Source organism: Anticarsia gemmatalis, chromosome 11, assembly GCF_050436995.1.
Source record: "Anticarsia gemmatalis isolate Benzon Research Colony breed Stoneville strain chromosome 11, ilAntGemm2 primary, whole genome shotgun sequence".
Lineage (NCBI taxonomy): Eukaryota > Metazoa > Arthropoda > Insecta > Lepidoptera > Erebidae > Anticarsia > Anticarsia gemmatalis.
The window spans coordinates 8,009,985-8,023,274 of record NC_134755.1 but is presented as its reverse complement, the minus strand read 5'-3'; the positions used below and the strand labels follow the sequence as shown (position 1 = coordinate 8,023,274).

Sequence of the window (13,290 nt, the reverse complement as noted above, 5' to 3'; positions counted from 1 at the left end):
CCAGTTATCTGCCCACACGGAAGTTTATAAGAGACTGAGGCCCTGTTCTGCTTCTGGATAACTATCAGATAGCTAGTCAGCGATTTTCAGTTATTTGCTGTCATTTTATCTAGCACTATTTTTTTTAACTTCCTGGCCATCCTGGCTCTATGTTTCATTCCGCCAGTAAAACAGTACTTTAAAAAAAACTTAAAAATATTTTAGTCTCATTTTTTTCCCTAGGCACCCATGTTGAAACAAACCTATTTGTCACTTATTTTTAAACTCTGAAACTGGCTCTGAATGACATACAGTAGGATTTATTTTATCTAGCCTCTTTCTGTGTCCCACTGCTGGGCTCTCCCCTAGATTTCCAGTCCAGTTAAGTATGATATGAGTCATAAATAAATTTAGCGTTAATAGTCACTGAGTCTATAATTAACTAGTTATTAATAATATATTTTATGTTTTATCTCCTGTATCAGTTTCCTCATAGTTACGACTAGTTGTCCTAATCTATTTGTTGAAATGAGGATAATAGTACATGATCATGCAAACTGGTCTATGTACCCCTATTAACGAATTATGAAATCAATAATAATTACGCAGCAAGTCTCGTTCTTTGATCTCTGCCTACCCTTATGGGAAAAGGGCGTCATTTTATAAATGTAGGTACCTATGTTTAGTAAATATTTTTTGAGATCAGGTTTTTAGTAACTACATATTTAATTTTTTCGGCTATTCATATAGGTAAATGTTTTGTGAGTACATATTTGATGGTATTTCTGAAGATGATTTATATGATTAATGAAAAAAGGGATAACTTAAACAGGTTTAAAAAAGAAAAAATAACGCAGACACGACGAAGTATTTAATTTTTTCCCCTTTCATACATTCTCTTCTAAATTCGTCATAAAATTGTGGAGAGCACATTCATGTTTAATTATACATTATACTTAACAAAACCTCACATTTCTGGCGTGATTAACTACATTAATTTATCTGTACAATAATAATTACGAGACCTTTAATTATTACAATTATATATTTTAGGTAAGTATGGTTCTAATCGTTATATCTACTGAAATTGTTGAATACAGTCAGAAAAGCTGCTGTTTTTATCTGAAAAGCAAAGCTCTGGTGACGATTCTAATGTTATCGAGTGACATTATTATGACCTCTCTTTCTAATATCGGTCGTAGAAAAGAGACAGGAGATTTAAATCGCTGATGTTAAATTATTCGACATAGTAGCCTTAATAATATAATAATTTTACATCAATGACTAGAAAGAAACAAAATTGAGTTTGAAATTGTATTTAATATGAGATTATAATTATTTTTGTTTTTGAATAGAAACGGCACCACTGTCGATCGAAAACGTTTAATGATCAATTAAACAATGGTACTAAGTACTTCGCCGAATTGATGTAAAATCTGGGTACGGAACATTTGAGCGCACTTTATATTGCTTTTCAGATAAACTAGGTAAAACAAATATGATCCATATTCCAATATACTATAAGATAGATAATGTTTTAAAATGTCATTCGCTTAAATTAGTCTTCCATTCGTCTAAGTTCTTGCGGAGGTTCATCAAATGCCTCGCTGCTCATTTATATAGAAATTCGGTTCCCTAGACGAGGTCGCCATTTTGTACAAAAACACCTAATTTTATTTCACTATATAATTACGGGACAATACAGATTTAATGAATTAGATCCGAGGAGTAAACTACTAAGTTTACAATAAAACATTTATTAGGTACATAGATATAAAATAGGTAGCTACATAGTACAAAGATGATATCCTAAGACTTGGATGATTTCATTCGACCACTAGATGACACAGTAAACAATTTCAAATAAACCAGTACCTAGAGTACACACTTGGTTCGATGTAGAGCAAGATACGTTCACAATAGATTGCAGTTATACTTGTATAAATAAATAATAAAATATTCAACTAAAACAAAAATAAAAAGTAATAGACAGGCTAAAGCGAACAGTACAATGATCAATAGAGGACAATATTAATGCACTTGCCCATATTTACCTAATTAATTGATTATAACATCAACTTCAATATTTAAAGAAGTTATAACAGTAACTTAATGTATAATTCTACTGGAACCGAGTTAAAGCTTTGTCAGAAATCCATAATTTAAATAACAAAATTTACGAATAATGAGATAAGAAATTAAACAGTAATAAATATTTGATCATAATGCGATTTCTACATTTGCTTATGTATATGTTTGCGATGCGTCGATGGTGGTGGTACAGTTGTACACTGGTACAGCGCTGACTCTGTCTCGAGTGAGAGCCGGTAGAGGCTGTGGCACACTGGGAGCGATACGAGCGATACGTCGCCTCGCCGACATATATCTATAACTGCCACCAAAGCAACCCGAGTCGATCAACAATTTGGTAACGAAAATAAAAGTTAACTGATTAAGACTAATCCACCCTCCGAACAGCAATACGAATACAACAATAAGCAGTCTCACAAAAATATTTTACAAAATTTATTTTCAATAAACTATCTAGAAACTATAATTCATCGGTGACGTCTTTAATATTTCGTAATTCGTACTTAAATAAATTTTCAAATACATAATCAGCACTATTACTAGACATTATTAATATCAGGAATCGTTATCTACTCATGTATATCCTTAGTCTCGTTAAAATTACAGAACATAATTTCGTAATTAATACTATACACAAATCGACAACACAATATTTTATCTTAGTGCGAGATTCTCTGGGACCGAGCGCGGCCGGCACCGCGGAGCGTCCACATTACGTACTACACGGCATAGCGAACATGCGTCCCTGAGTCCTTCGGGTAACGAACAGACGTGGCATAGTCCTGTCCCAACCTTAAGTACGACCACATTCCACACACTAGTCCTATGGAACTTTTCCTTCCCGAATGGTGCTTAGCTGGCTATACCGTGGTGAAGGGGGTAAGTCCCAGAGAAGGGCGCGGGTCACTGATGGTGTTTGGGCGGCGGCGCGTGGTGCAGCGCCACGTGGTGCGGCGCGTGGTGGTGCCCGCCGTGGTGGTTGTGGTTGTTCGCATTCGAGTTGTTGTTGTTGTTCTGCGCCGCCTGCGCCGCCTGCCGCTGCGAATTCTTCTTGTTCTTCATTCGTCTGTTTTGGAACCATATCTTCACCTGCCTCTCCGTCAGGTTGAGGTTTCGCGCCAGCTCCCACCTCTTCTGCTTGGACACGTAAGCGTTGAAGAGAAACTCTTTCTCTAGTTCGAGAGTCTGGAACTTGGAGTATGGTTTGCGTTTTTTGCGCACCGTCACTTGGCCGGTCCAATCGAGCGGGTTAGAGGAGCCGCAGCCCACTCCCACTCCGACCGACATCGATAGGGAACCTGCACAAACAAGCGGCGTGTTTTACTTGGAACGGTTGGAGGAACGAAATTAGACATCAGCAAGTACACACGTTCTAGTTCGTACAGTCGCTGTAACCTAATCAGAATGGTGTCGGACGCGTAAATATCTGTTGGCACGACTGCATTCGATTATAAATAAGATCAGGATAGGATTTAGTGCTCAAGTTTACGTCGTAAATCAATAACTTTCTTCTGAGAACAGAGTGCATTACTAGGACTAAACTATTTAAATGACTTCCTTGAGCGTAGGGCATTCTTATTCGCTGGGCTATTCGTTAATTGTCTCGGCAGAATGCATTACAAGTGCACCGGCTGAGCGTTTCGCTTTTAACTAGCTATTTCCATGCCGCGTTCATAGAAACAATTGTGGGCCGGCACGGCACGTTAGAAGTTAACACACAGCGCGATTTATGCGACCGGTCCTTTTGATGAGATCACCCGCAATAAACTTTGTATGCGATCTGCGACCTTCTCGATATTCGATGCGTGCAACACACTGCACCATTTCCTATTATTCAAAACGGTACACGTATGAACGTTTCGAAATAGATGCCTCATTGTCTAGCGGATGGATATGAGTGAGCCAGCTGTCGTAACACCTCATTCGTATCTCGAAGCGAACACTGCATCGTTTTGCCTCGTCCGTATGCCACGGTAACTTTTCTCTCAATTATGTTTGAAATAGAAAACTATCTTGTTCAAAGGAATAAAGTGTAATAGAAATGTCGCATTGTGTTTTACATGCAAATTTATTTTCTGTTTTATTGTAGTTGCGATGTAATTTAAGGAAATAACCGATTTGAACACGTGTTCCTAGAAATAGTTCATGTTGAAATAATCACTGATATAGGTTGAAACAATTCCGTGTTATCGGACGTTGTATGATTGTATGTATATTTAAATTACAAACATAGTTGTTGACTTTGTAGTACAACATTATATTTGAAATATGATGTACTATTGAAGAAAATGCTGTCGACATTTTCGCTCTTAGGTAGGTACACCTAATTATGAAAATGAGTTAGTGTAAATAATCCGTTTAATTGCTATTGTCAGCAGTTTCTACTTAAGTCATGTTATTGTGAATCAACAAAACTATTGTTCATACAAAACATGAACCATTGGACTTTACATTAGTTTATCTCTACCATAAATTCGAATAACTATTCATAAAACTGCCCTACCGCAACCATAGTTCAGTTCCGTTACCGTAAGTGATTTATATCTCTCGACCTACTGCTTGAATATTGATTAAATAACAAATGTATTGTAAAACAGCGCCGTATAACTTTGTGACTTTACATAGAGTCATTTAAAAAGTGTTAAGAATTTTATGTAATTTTATGACTTACACCCGATATTTACGACTTTTTAATAGTGATATATCATTAAAATAAAATAATAAAACTGCTAATGAACTCTAATCAGTTGTAAAGAAGCAACTAAGAGTCCAACAAATCGTTTTATTGGGCAGCAATAAAGACTAACGACTTAACAGGTGGTAGAGAACTACAAAAGGTAACCAATCAATTATTGTATTCAGTGTAGAGCAATAAAACTGATTTATATGAGACTAAGTTTTGTACTGACCACTTTCAATAGAAACGACAACGAAGATGTAGAGACATACTGAATGTGCTAATGGTTTGTAGAGCTGTTTTATAATTTTAATTTAATGTTTGAAAGCTTTCTGCAATATTTTTAGAAACTTAGAAATGCTTTTTAAAACAAAATGAACTGAAATGTTTAGTATAAAATATTTTAATATTCTTTTATAAAAATGATAAAGAAGGGGCCTTTTGCATCTGAGAATCATACTCAAAAAGATTAACATAATGAAAAAAGATTTTTATCAATCTTGTCATTATAATGAGAGGAATAATTTAAATCGTGCTTGAAAAACAGAAGTGAATAAGATTTTTAAATGTTCTCAAGACAACAATTCCAGCAATATAAAAATAATGACTTTACAATGTCCAAGACAGTTTCTATAGGAAATGAATAGTCAACGTGAATAACAATCAAAGGAACAATAATAAGTGGGTGGGCGTAAGAACCTTCCATTCCAGCCTACTCCTTACTCCGTGGAACAAACGGCAATTGTTTAAAGAGAACATAATGACAAGACGAGTTGTCAATTATGAGGGAATAGGTAGCGATCAGTAGCAATAAAAGTGCGGGTTCTCTTCGCCCATAAAAGTTTACCTACCCGACCGCGGGCTTTGTCTATTTCGTGTACCAACGTTACTTTGCCAATTCGCCACGGAGACCAAACCTTACACCCACGGAATAAAGTCCAAAATGACACGTGTTTTGTTTCAAGCCGAGATACCGCACGACGTATGATTGAAAGGAATTTCTGAGACGGTTAAGATGTTTCTTTTGACGGGTGAAATATTACCAAAAATGAATTTCTCCACATTCTTTATTAATCGAAATCGACTTGTTATAAATGTTATAACTGGAAATATTGAAAGGAAACGATTGATTGACGCGTCCGCTATCAGTTAGTTGAGAAAACGGTACGTACTGAGCTTACTAACGGAGCCGGTCCACAAACCGTTTACTAAGCCGTAAATGCACAAATCAAAGTCAATGTCAACCTCAGGTGGGCCGTAAACACACAATCATAAAGTGACGTGAACACTCGTATAACTTTTTCAACAATTGTTTCCTTTTAATGGCCCATTATATGCGCGTTTTACGCAAAATTATGTCAAGTTACACCTCTGCCGTAACAGAGCCGCGATAAACCCATCTTTATGGTTAGGCGGCGATCGAAAGCGAACTAGCGGCGAGCGTTTATGAATGGAGTCTTTTTATTGCTCTCATATTGACATGGCGCTTGCAGTTTAGTAATTACTACTTACTAGCGCGATTTGGGGAAGAAACCAGTATTATTGCATGTGTGTGACGTGGCCGTGGTTTTACGATTCATAAAAGTGATATGTATCTACGAGAGCGCGTATGCACCGACGACGAGCGGGCCGGTCGCGGGAGCCGAGAGTCGCCTAGTTTTTTATCGTCTCATCAACCTGTAATGTGTTTATTGTAGCAATATTTGGTTTATTGCCACTACTCAAAGATCGGTTTATTGTCTTAACGCTCAGGTATCGTGTTTATTTATTAGTTATACATTTTTATTGGCGCTTTATTTTACGTAAACTTTAATTTATTGTCGGTTGTGTAGCGCCGTTTTACATTGCCTATAAAAAGGTGCTTACGGTTCATTTTTAAACATTTGTAGCACGTGTTTCGTTCATTCATCAAATTTATGGTGGTCTGTGGGAAAATGTTTTGGTTTGGACGATCGATGGTTGTAGGAAGGCAGATTTAAGGGATTCCAAAGCGAACGCTCAGATGTATATTTGCCTTACAGTCGATGTTATCGCCGTTTTTAGTGCTTCATTAGGAATACTGGAGGGAATTTTATATCTGCGTAAGGTTTACCTGTTGCTGACTTTCAACTCTAACTTTTATTGCACAAAATTTGTCTTGATAATTTCTTCATGATCATCAAGATAGAGGTACGACATTTAGTGACTTTAAAAGAGAAATTTATCTAAATACGTATTTAGAGGACAAACATACTAGAACAATAATTTCATTAGAAGATGTTTGTGAGCGTACCAAATAGCTGGTACACACATTTTACATTATACATTCAATTACATACATAAATCCATCAATGTAAAGTATCGTGCAGTCGTGCCAATCAGCTGTCTTCGATTAGAGAAAAGAATGCGGTATGAGACGCGGGCTCGGCGAGTGTGTTGAGTGTGCTCGCTACATACAAACACCCTCACAGCGACGTTGGGCACTGGCGGTGTGTGCGCCACGCACACATGCTCGCGCCCTCTCGCTGTGTGCGCCGCGCTCAGCGCCACCTAGCGCTCAGCGGACCTAACCCGCGGGTCAAGGTTGACAAACTCATAATAAATTATTTACAAATCAACTTATCAGCTTCACTTACTTGAGAATTATTAGAAACTTTAAATAAAAATATTCTTTAAAACTTCTGTATGTCATTTAAAACCCCACAACTCACGTTTAAGTATCTTGAACTTATATTAGTATTTGTTTATAAATTCTGTAAAATGTTTTGCTGAACTATGTTTGGTTGTAGTCTCGAGCGGCCGATAAGTTCCAAAGATTACAAACAGCGATGCCGCGACCGGACGTTAAAAAACGTGAGCTCTGAGTTTGTAATGAACATAAATATAAATGAGTAACATGATGATACTGACCTGGCAGAGAGCCTGGAGGCGGGTAGGGCGCGCTGGACACCGACTCAGGCGCGTAATTCCGTAGACCATACGCGTCGTGGGAGAAGCTGGACGCCTCGGAGACAGCCGTTCGACGCTCCTCACCTCCGACGTAGGGCAGGGGCTGGTCGCCACGCGGCGCCCCGTACGGGTAGTTCCAGCAGGGCTGGGAGAAACCTTGGTGGCAACCACCATCAGCGTATGGCTTGTACTCGCCACTACTCGCCGGCCAGAAGGGCAGCGTGGACTTGCGCTCCCTCTCAACGGGCAGGTTGTAGTAGGTCGGCGCGGTGGGGTACTGGTGCTCGAAGGATCCGGGTGCGTCTGGCGGGTAGCCCCAGGGCTGCTGCGCGTGCCGGATGACGCCGGGCTCGGGCTCGTAGCGCTTCGCCGGTATGTGCAGGGGTGGCTGCGGAGGGTTGGAGCCCACGGACGCTGGCGAAGCGCTGGAGGCGGAGGGCGGCGCGGCAGCAGGCGCAGCCGGCGGGGATCCGCCGGGCGGCGACGCGTGCGCTTCTTCATACAGCGCGCCGCCGACCCCGTTCATCATGGTCCACCAGGCCGGCCCGGTGGAGTGGCCGGATGCGGGCGCTGGCGACACGGCGGCCGCGTCGCAGGGCGCGCCGAGGCCCCCGACATGGTTGTCAGGGTACAGGGTGGCGGCCGGGCAAGCCACGGGGGATCGGGATGGTCACAGCCGGTTCACGCGCGCCGCGGGCACATCGCACCGCGCACACACGCGTCCCACACACACCAGCAGCACATGAAAATCAAAACGCGATCCCGATTTAGCCAGCCACCGGATGAGTCTTGACCGCAACGTTAACTGTCCAAAAAACTATAAAGTCCGCTTCGGTAGAAGTTTTAGAAACTATTTCGATGGTACATCGAACAGTCACTGATATGATAAGCCTTCGGTAACCTCGAAAATTTTTAAGTCCATTTATGAATTAAGAAACTGTCTTTAATGAAGTTTTTGCGATGCAGTCTATTGTAAACAATTCACAGTTCTTCAGCAGGGGTTGTTTCGGTGTTTAAAGTTAATCGGTGACGCAACAGTTTTCTTATTTAGTTGAGTGGACGTGAGGTCGAATACGTTGTTGTCGCGAGCGTGTCGTGTTTGTAGCGCTCTGAGCGGCGAATACGCGAGGCGCGCGATCTGCGGCGCGGTCGAGCGCGGAGTGGCGGCGGCGTGTGCCAGTGTGACGGCGCACACAGGCGCGCACTCGCCTGCCGCCATCTCGTGTCGGGCAGCGGAACTAAACGTTGACTCTACACAACGCTCTACATACGCGCCCGTAGGCGGGCGGCCTGGCGAGGCGCCCAGTCTGTGCCCTTATACAAGTTTGCTATCTTTCAAATTTGGATTTTCTCAAATCTCATCTAGGTAATTGAGAAAAAAAACTTCTTACTACAAAAATATTTTTTATGATAAATTAGATAACTTTAAGCACTTTAATTATTTGTATAACCCATTGGCAATTTATTTAAATTATATAATTTTGAATTTGATCAAATATCTATCCTGTTACATGTCCGTCATGTAAGTATACCACCAACGTGGATGTCAAAGGGTTGTCGAGAGCGGAGGCGCGGGTGCGTAGTAAAGCGATTAATGGAGGCAAAATAGCCATAAACTGCCGTTTAACCAAACTGCAAGCGTCACTCGACCATCGCCGAGTTGCCACCAATAAAAAACGCGAGACTTTATGACGGCAACTCACTCACATTTTATTGTGAGTATAAACTTAATTTTATCGTCTGTTAATTTCACCACAAATAATGTTAGGCACCTACTAGATTAAATTATATAATTTTATTTTATTGCTATTGTCAATGGCAAGGCCGCGGACTAATGCCTTATATTCAGTAGCTTGGTAGAGTTCAGTGACTTGTTGTAAGTCATTTTATGTCTTATGCAGTCGTCTGTTTAGATTGATGAACTATTTTATTATCATACCTACTTTACAACTCTACATTCTTGTTGATTTATGAACTCTACATTAATATATTCTGTTGCATATAAATTAATTAAGCAAGTAGAATTTTTAAATCATTTATTTTGATTAAAAGTACTAAATACTGTCTGACTCTACATTGCAAAAATCGAAAGTAATTACAAACTACAAAAGCAATATTGCATCGTCTTAAAGACACACCCCCTTGCCACCCTTTATACGAACAATACGTTGTAGAGCCAATAAATCCGCTCACAATATTTCTCTACACGCTACACGTTATGTTTACACAAGACACGGCTATAAAATATATCAGCCGAACAATGCTAAAACATACACCAAGTAATGTTCTCTCTTGTTAACCTGACTCTACATGCGTATGTTAATACTAACCGAATTGTCAAAATATAATATTGTAGTGAGCGGTGTTTAAAGTTGTAGCGATTAGCGATTTTAGGGCTTTATTGATTTTTGAGGTAGAGTCAGTGTGAAAACATTTTAATTTCATTGTTATTTTTTATTATTAACTGTGATTTTTTTTTTAAATTAATTTTGCAAATGTTTTCTTCGGTTATTAAATTATTTTTTTAATACTCGCGAATAATGTTGTAATAATTAATTATATTATTTACTTGATTCAATATACTTTTACAATTAAATTTTAAACTCAATTTCATATTCTTTTCGCCAAACTATCATCCGTATTAACACCCTTAATCCTTAAACTCGCTCCTCGCCGTCACTGTCACCACCGGCCAAGTTCGAGTAACACATTAATTTCCCACACTTAGCGTCAACCGAATAATTACAATAGGTAAGGCACAATGAAAGTACGAACGATAAATTCGCGACACTTTGTGGACGTGTCAACAAAACTAATAACACGGATTATTCGTATGAAAAATTCCATACAAAAAAGATTTATAATTGCAACTCTACATGACTTGTATTTGGTGTATTTACATTGTGTAAATTCTGTTAATGTGACCTACACAAAGGTGCCTTGTGAAACGGTACTGAGTAAATAGGTACGTACTATTTTTAGCGATGATTTATACTTCAATAGGTACGTAGAACTAGTATGTAGAGTTCCGATATTTGGCACTATTTACTTTCAAGATTTGTATTTCGTATTCGTACGTATGTGCTTATTATACGCGCACGTTAACGAATGTAATTAAAGCAGATATTCCAGAGACGTATCCACGCAAATAAAACTAAAACTAGATAAACAAAGATTATGGTTTATAACAGAGGATCTTTATGTAGCAACAAAACGAAAGTAACATTATCTTTCAGTAGCTCGAAGCACAAACAGGCTCGCGTTGAATGACAGAAACAAACATAGGAACAAGTGTGCGCCTTGCTCGAGCCCGTCTATAAATATTTACGTTAGGAAACTCTCCAGGCCAATGGTCGGCCATACACCGAGTACGTAAATAAAAGTACGGCTTTCTTATCTCGGCACATGTGTGCGCTGGAGTTGCGCAAACCTATTTCAATTGGGGCTATGTATAAATCATGTTTGTAGACTCACGCGAAGTTGATTTTTCATATTTGTCGTTTATTCAATTCAAAGTTATTTTGATAAGAAATGGAATATTTATTTGTGTTTCGTAATGTTTGATATCTACTGTATGTTCAAACTGTTAAATGTAATCGTGGCTTTACAATTTATTTATAAATTATCGTATAATTTCTACGAAAGATAGAAATCATAGCGATAATTTTGTTGATATATTAAATAAGCTTCTAAATTATGAACGTCGTTGAAAGCAGACATGAGAATAAATCTAGTTTTCCACAGCAATTTCCCAATCAAGAACCTCTCAAACCTATACATAAATATTGGTTAATATCCATAACAAGTCGAACACAGCTCGGGTAACGGTTCGCGAATGGCGTGTTCCCATCGGTGGGACATTAAATAGATTGTAAAGAAGACTTTAATACCTGGCCCAATTGAAAAACTCGTCTGCTCTCAACTTTCTCTCGACAACAGTTGTAAATTGCCTTTAGCCTGTACCGATACCGTTCAGCGCAAATTAAACTCATTAAAGATCAGCTTGTTAAGCTTAAGTAATTTAAAATGGACGTTAATTTTTTTTCGTGTTATCAGTGAATATAAATATATTATAGGAAATAGGAGAGACAGATATATGTAGGAATTTAAGAGATTTAACGGTTTCGAGCGGATTAAATAACTTACTTATACGAATAAGTAAGGAATTCCAGTACTCTGGGGAATTCCTTTCTTATTACTTACTTACATTCCACATGTTACTTATTTCTTATATAGTCAGTGACCGTTCGATGTTTTACTTAATTCAATTATGTAATCTTGTGTACAGTATGTATCTATATGACAGATACCACACATACACACATTACATTCATCTTATAATTATGATAGTTTTAATTGAATGCTCACCAAATTGCAGACAAGCTTTATTCTTTCAAAAATTAAGTTTATAATTTTACAAAAATACAAATACATTTTGGAAATTTATATACACATTTATAAAAACAGACATTTATGAATGATTTTATAAATAAAATCACCTAGGTTACCTTGGGAACTAAGTATTTTTTAAGTGCATTGAATAATCATTTGTTTGCGACGTCAACATTTTGATTATTTCCTCTACAGAAGGTAAAATTACGTTTAATATTGAATTATCAAGGTCTAAACGGAATCCTTATAATCTCATTATGAATAACCCAAAGTTAAATAAACCAAATGACAGGTAACATACAATAATATGTCAGATTAACCGTGAAATACACACACAATTTACATACAAATGTATGAAATACAAAAATATTATATTCACCTTGTCGTAAACTCGCTAGCGACGTTTGCGTAAAAGGACACGGTAACCTGCGAACAAATTATACAATTATGTTTATGTGTAAAATTATGTACAAGAATATTAATGTATATATACAGCTGCATAATTAATGTACATGAAACTACTTCTTCGGTGTATCCAATCGGTAAATTGTAGAACGTTTATTGGCTAATACGGACTGGTGTCAATTAATCCTTAATTACTAGAGCCCAACAAAGAAATATAATGATTCTGACATTTATTACGTACTATATTATTAACGCTTCTATATCGTGCACGAAGGCGGTATCGGCATCACTGAAAGTCGAAGGAACTTTTTTGTTTCCAAAAAACTGTTAAAAAGTTTATAACTGCGTGAATGGATGATATTTAGACAGGTGAGTCGATTATTCCAAAATGGTGAGGATATAATTTATGGATTTGAGTCACTATTTGAAAATTGATAAAATATATAACCTTCGCTCAAACGAATTCAGTGAAAATATCTGGTCTTTCATGTCAGTTGCTACAGTGATGTGAAAGGAAATTTATATGCGGCATAAGGGCCAATTACGAAGAAAGTTTGTATCACGAGGTTTCATTACGACGTGACTAACGAGCCTCCGAGTGTGGAACTGCGCATTAAATCATCGTTGCACATTACGCGTCGCCCGCGAACATTACTCAGTTTATTTTTAAGTCGCCGCACTCCTCCACCCACAAACATCCCATTGACAACTTCTACGGTTACAATTTTATTTCCTAGCTCCATTCGAAGCCGGTACGAATATAAATAAATCCTTTTCTAAGTCATTCGATACGGCGGTAAGTCACGAAGTTTACATAA

The 13,290-nt window shown here is 38.2% G+C and overlaps 1 protein-coding gene across 6 annotated transcripts in view; it reads right to left on the bottom strand.

Moving 5' to 3' along the window:
- Window positions 1-837: 837 nt before the first annotated feature.
- Abd-B (Homeobox protein abdominal B) overlaps window positions 838-13,290 on the bottom strand; it is an 88,455-nt gene continuing 76,002 nt past the window's right edge. For all 6 annotated transcript variants that reach the window (XM_076119977.1, XM_076119979.1, XM_076119978.1 and 3 more), the window contains 3 exons: window positions 12,447-12,493; window positions 7,637-8,245; window positions 838-3,368 (listed from right to left, as the gene is read on the bottom strand). In XM_076119977.1, the coding sequence (XP_075976092.1) occupies window positions 2,974-3,368; window positions 7,637-8,245; window positions 12,447-12,493 (1,051 nt within the window). In that variant the 3' untranslated portion in view covers window positions 838-2,973. The remainder of the gene's footprint in view (window positions 3,369-7,636; window positions 8,246-12,446; window positions 12,494-13,290) is intronic.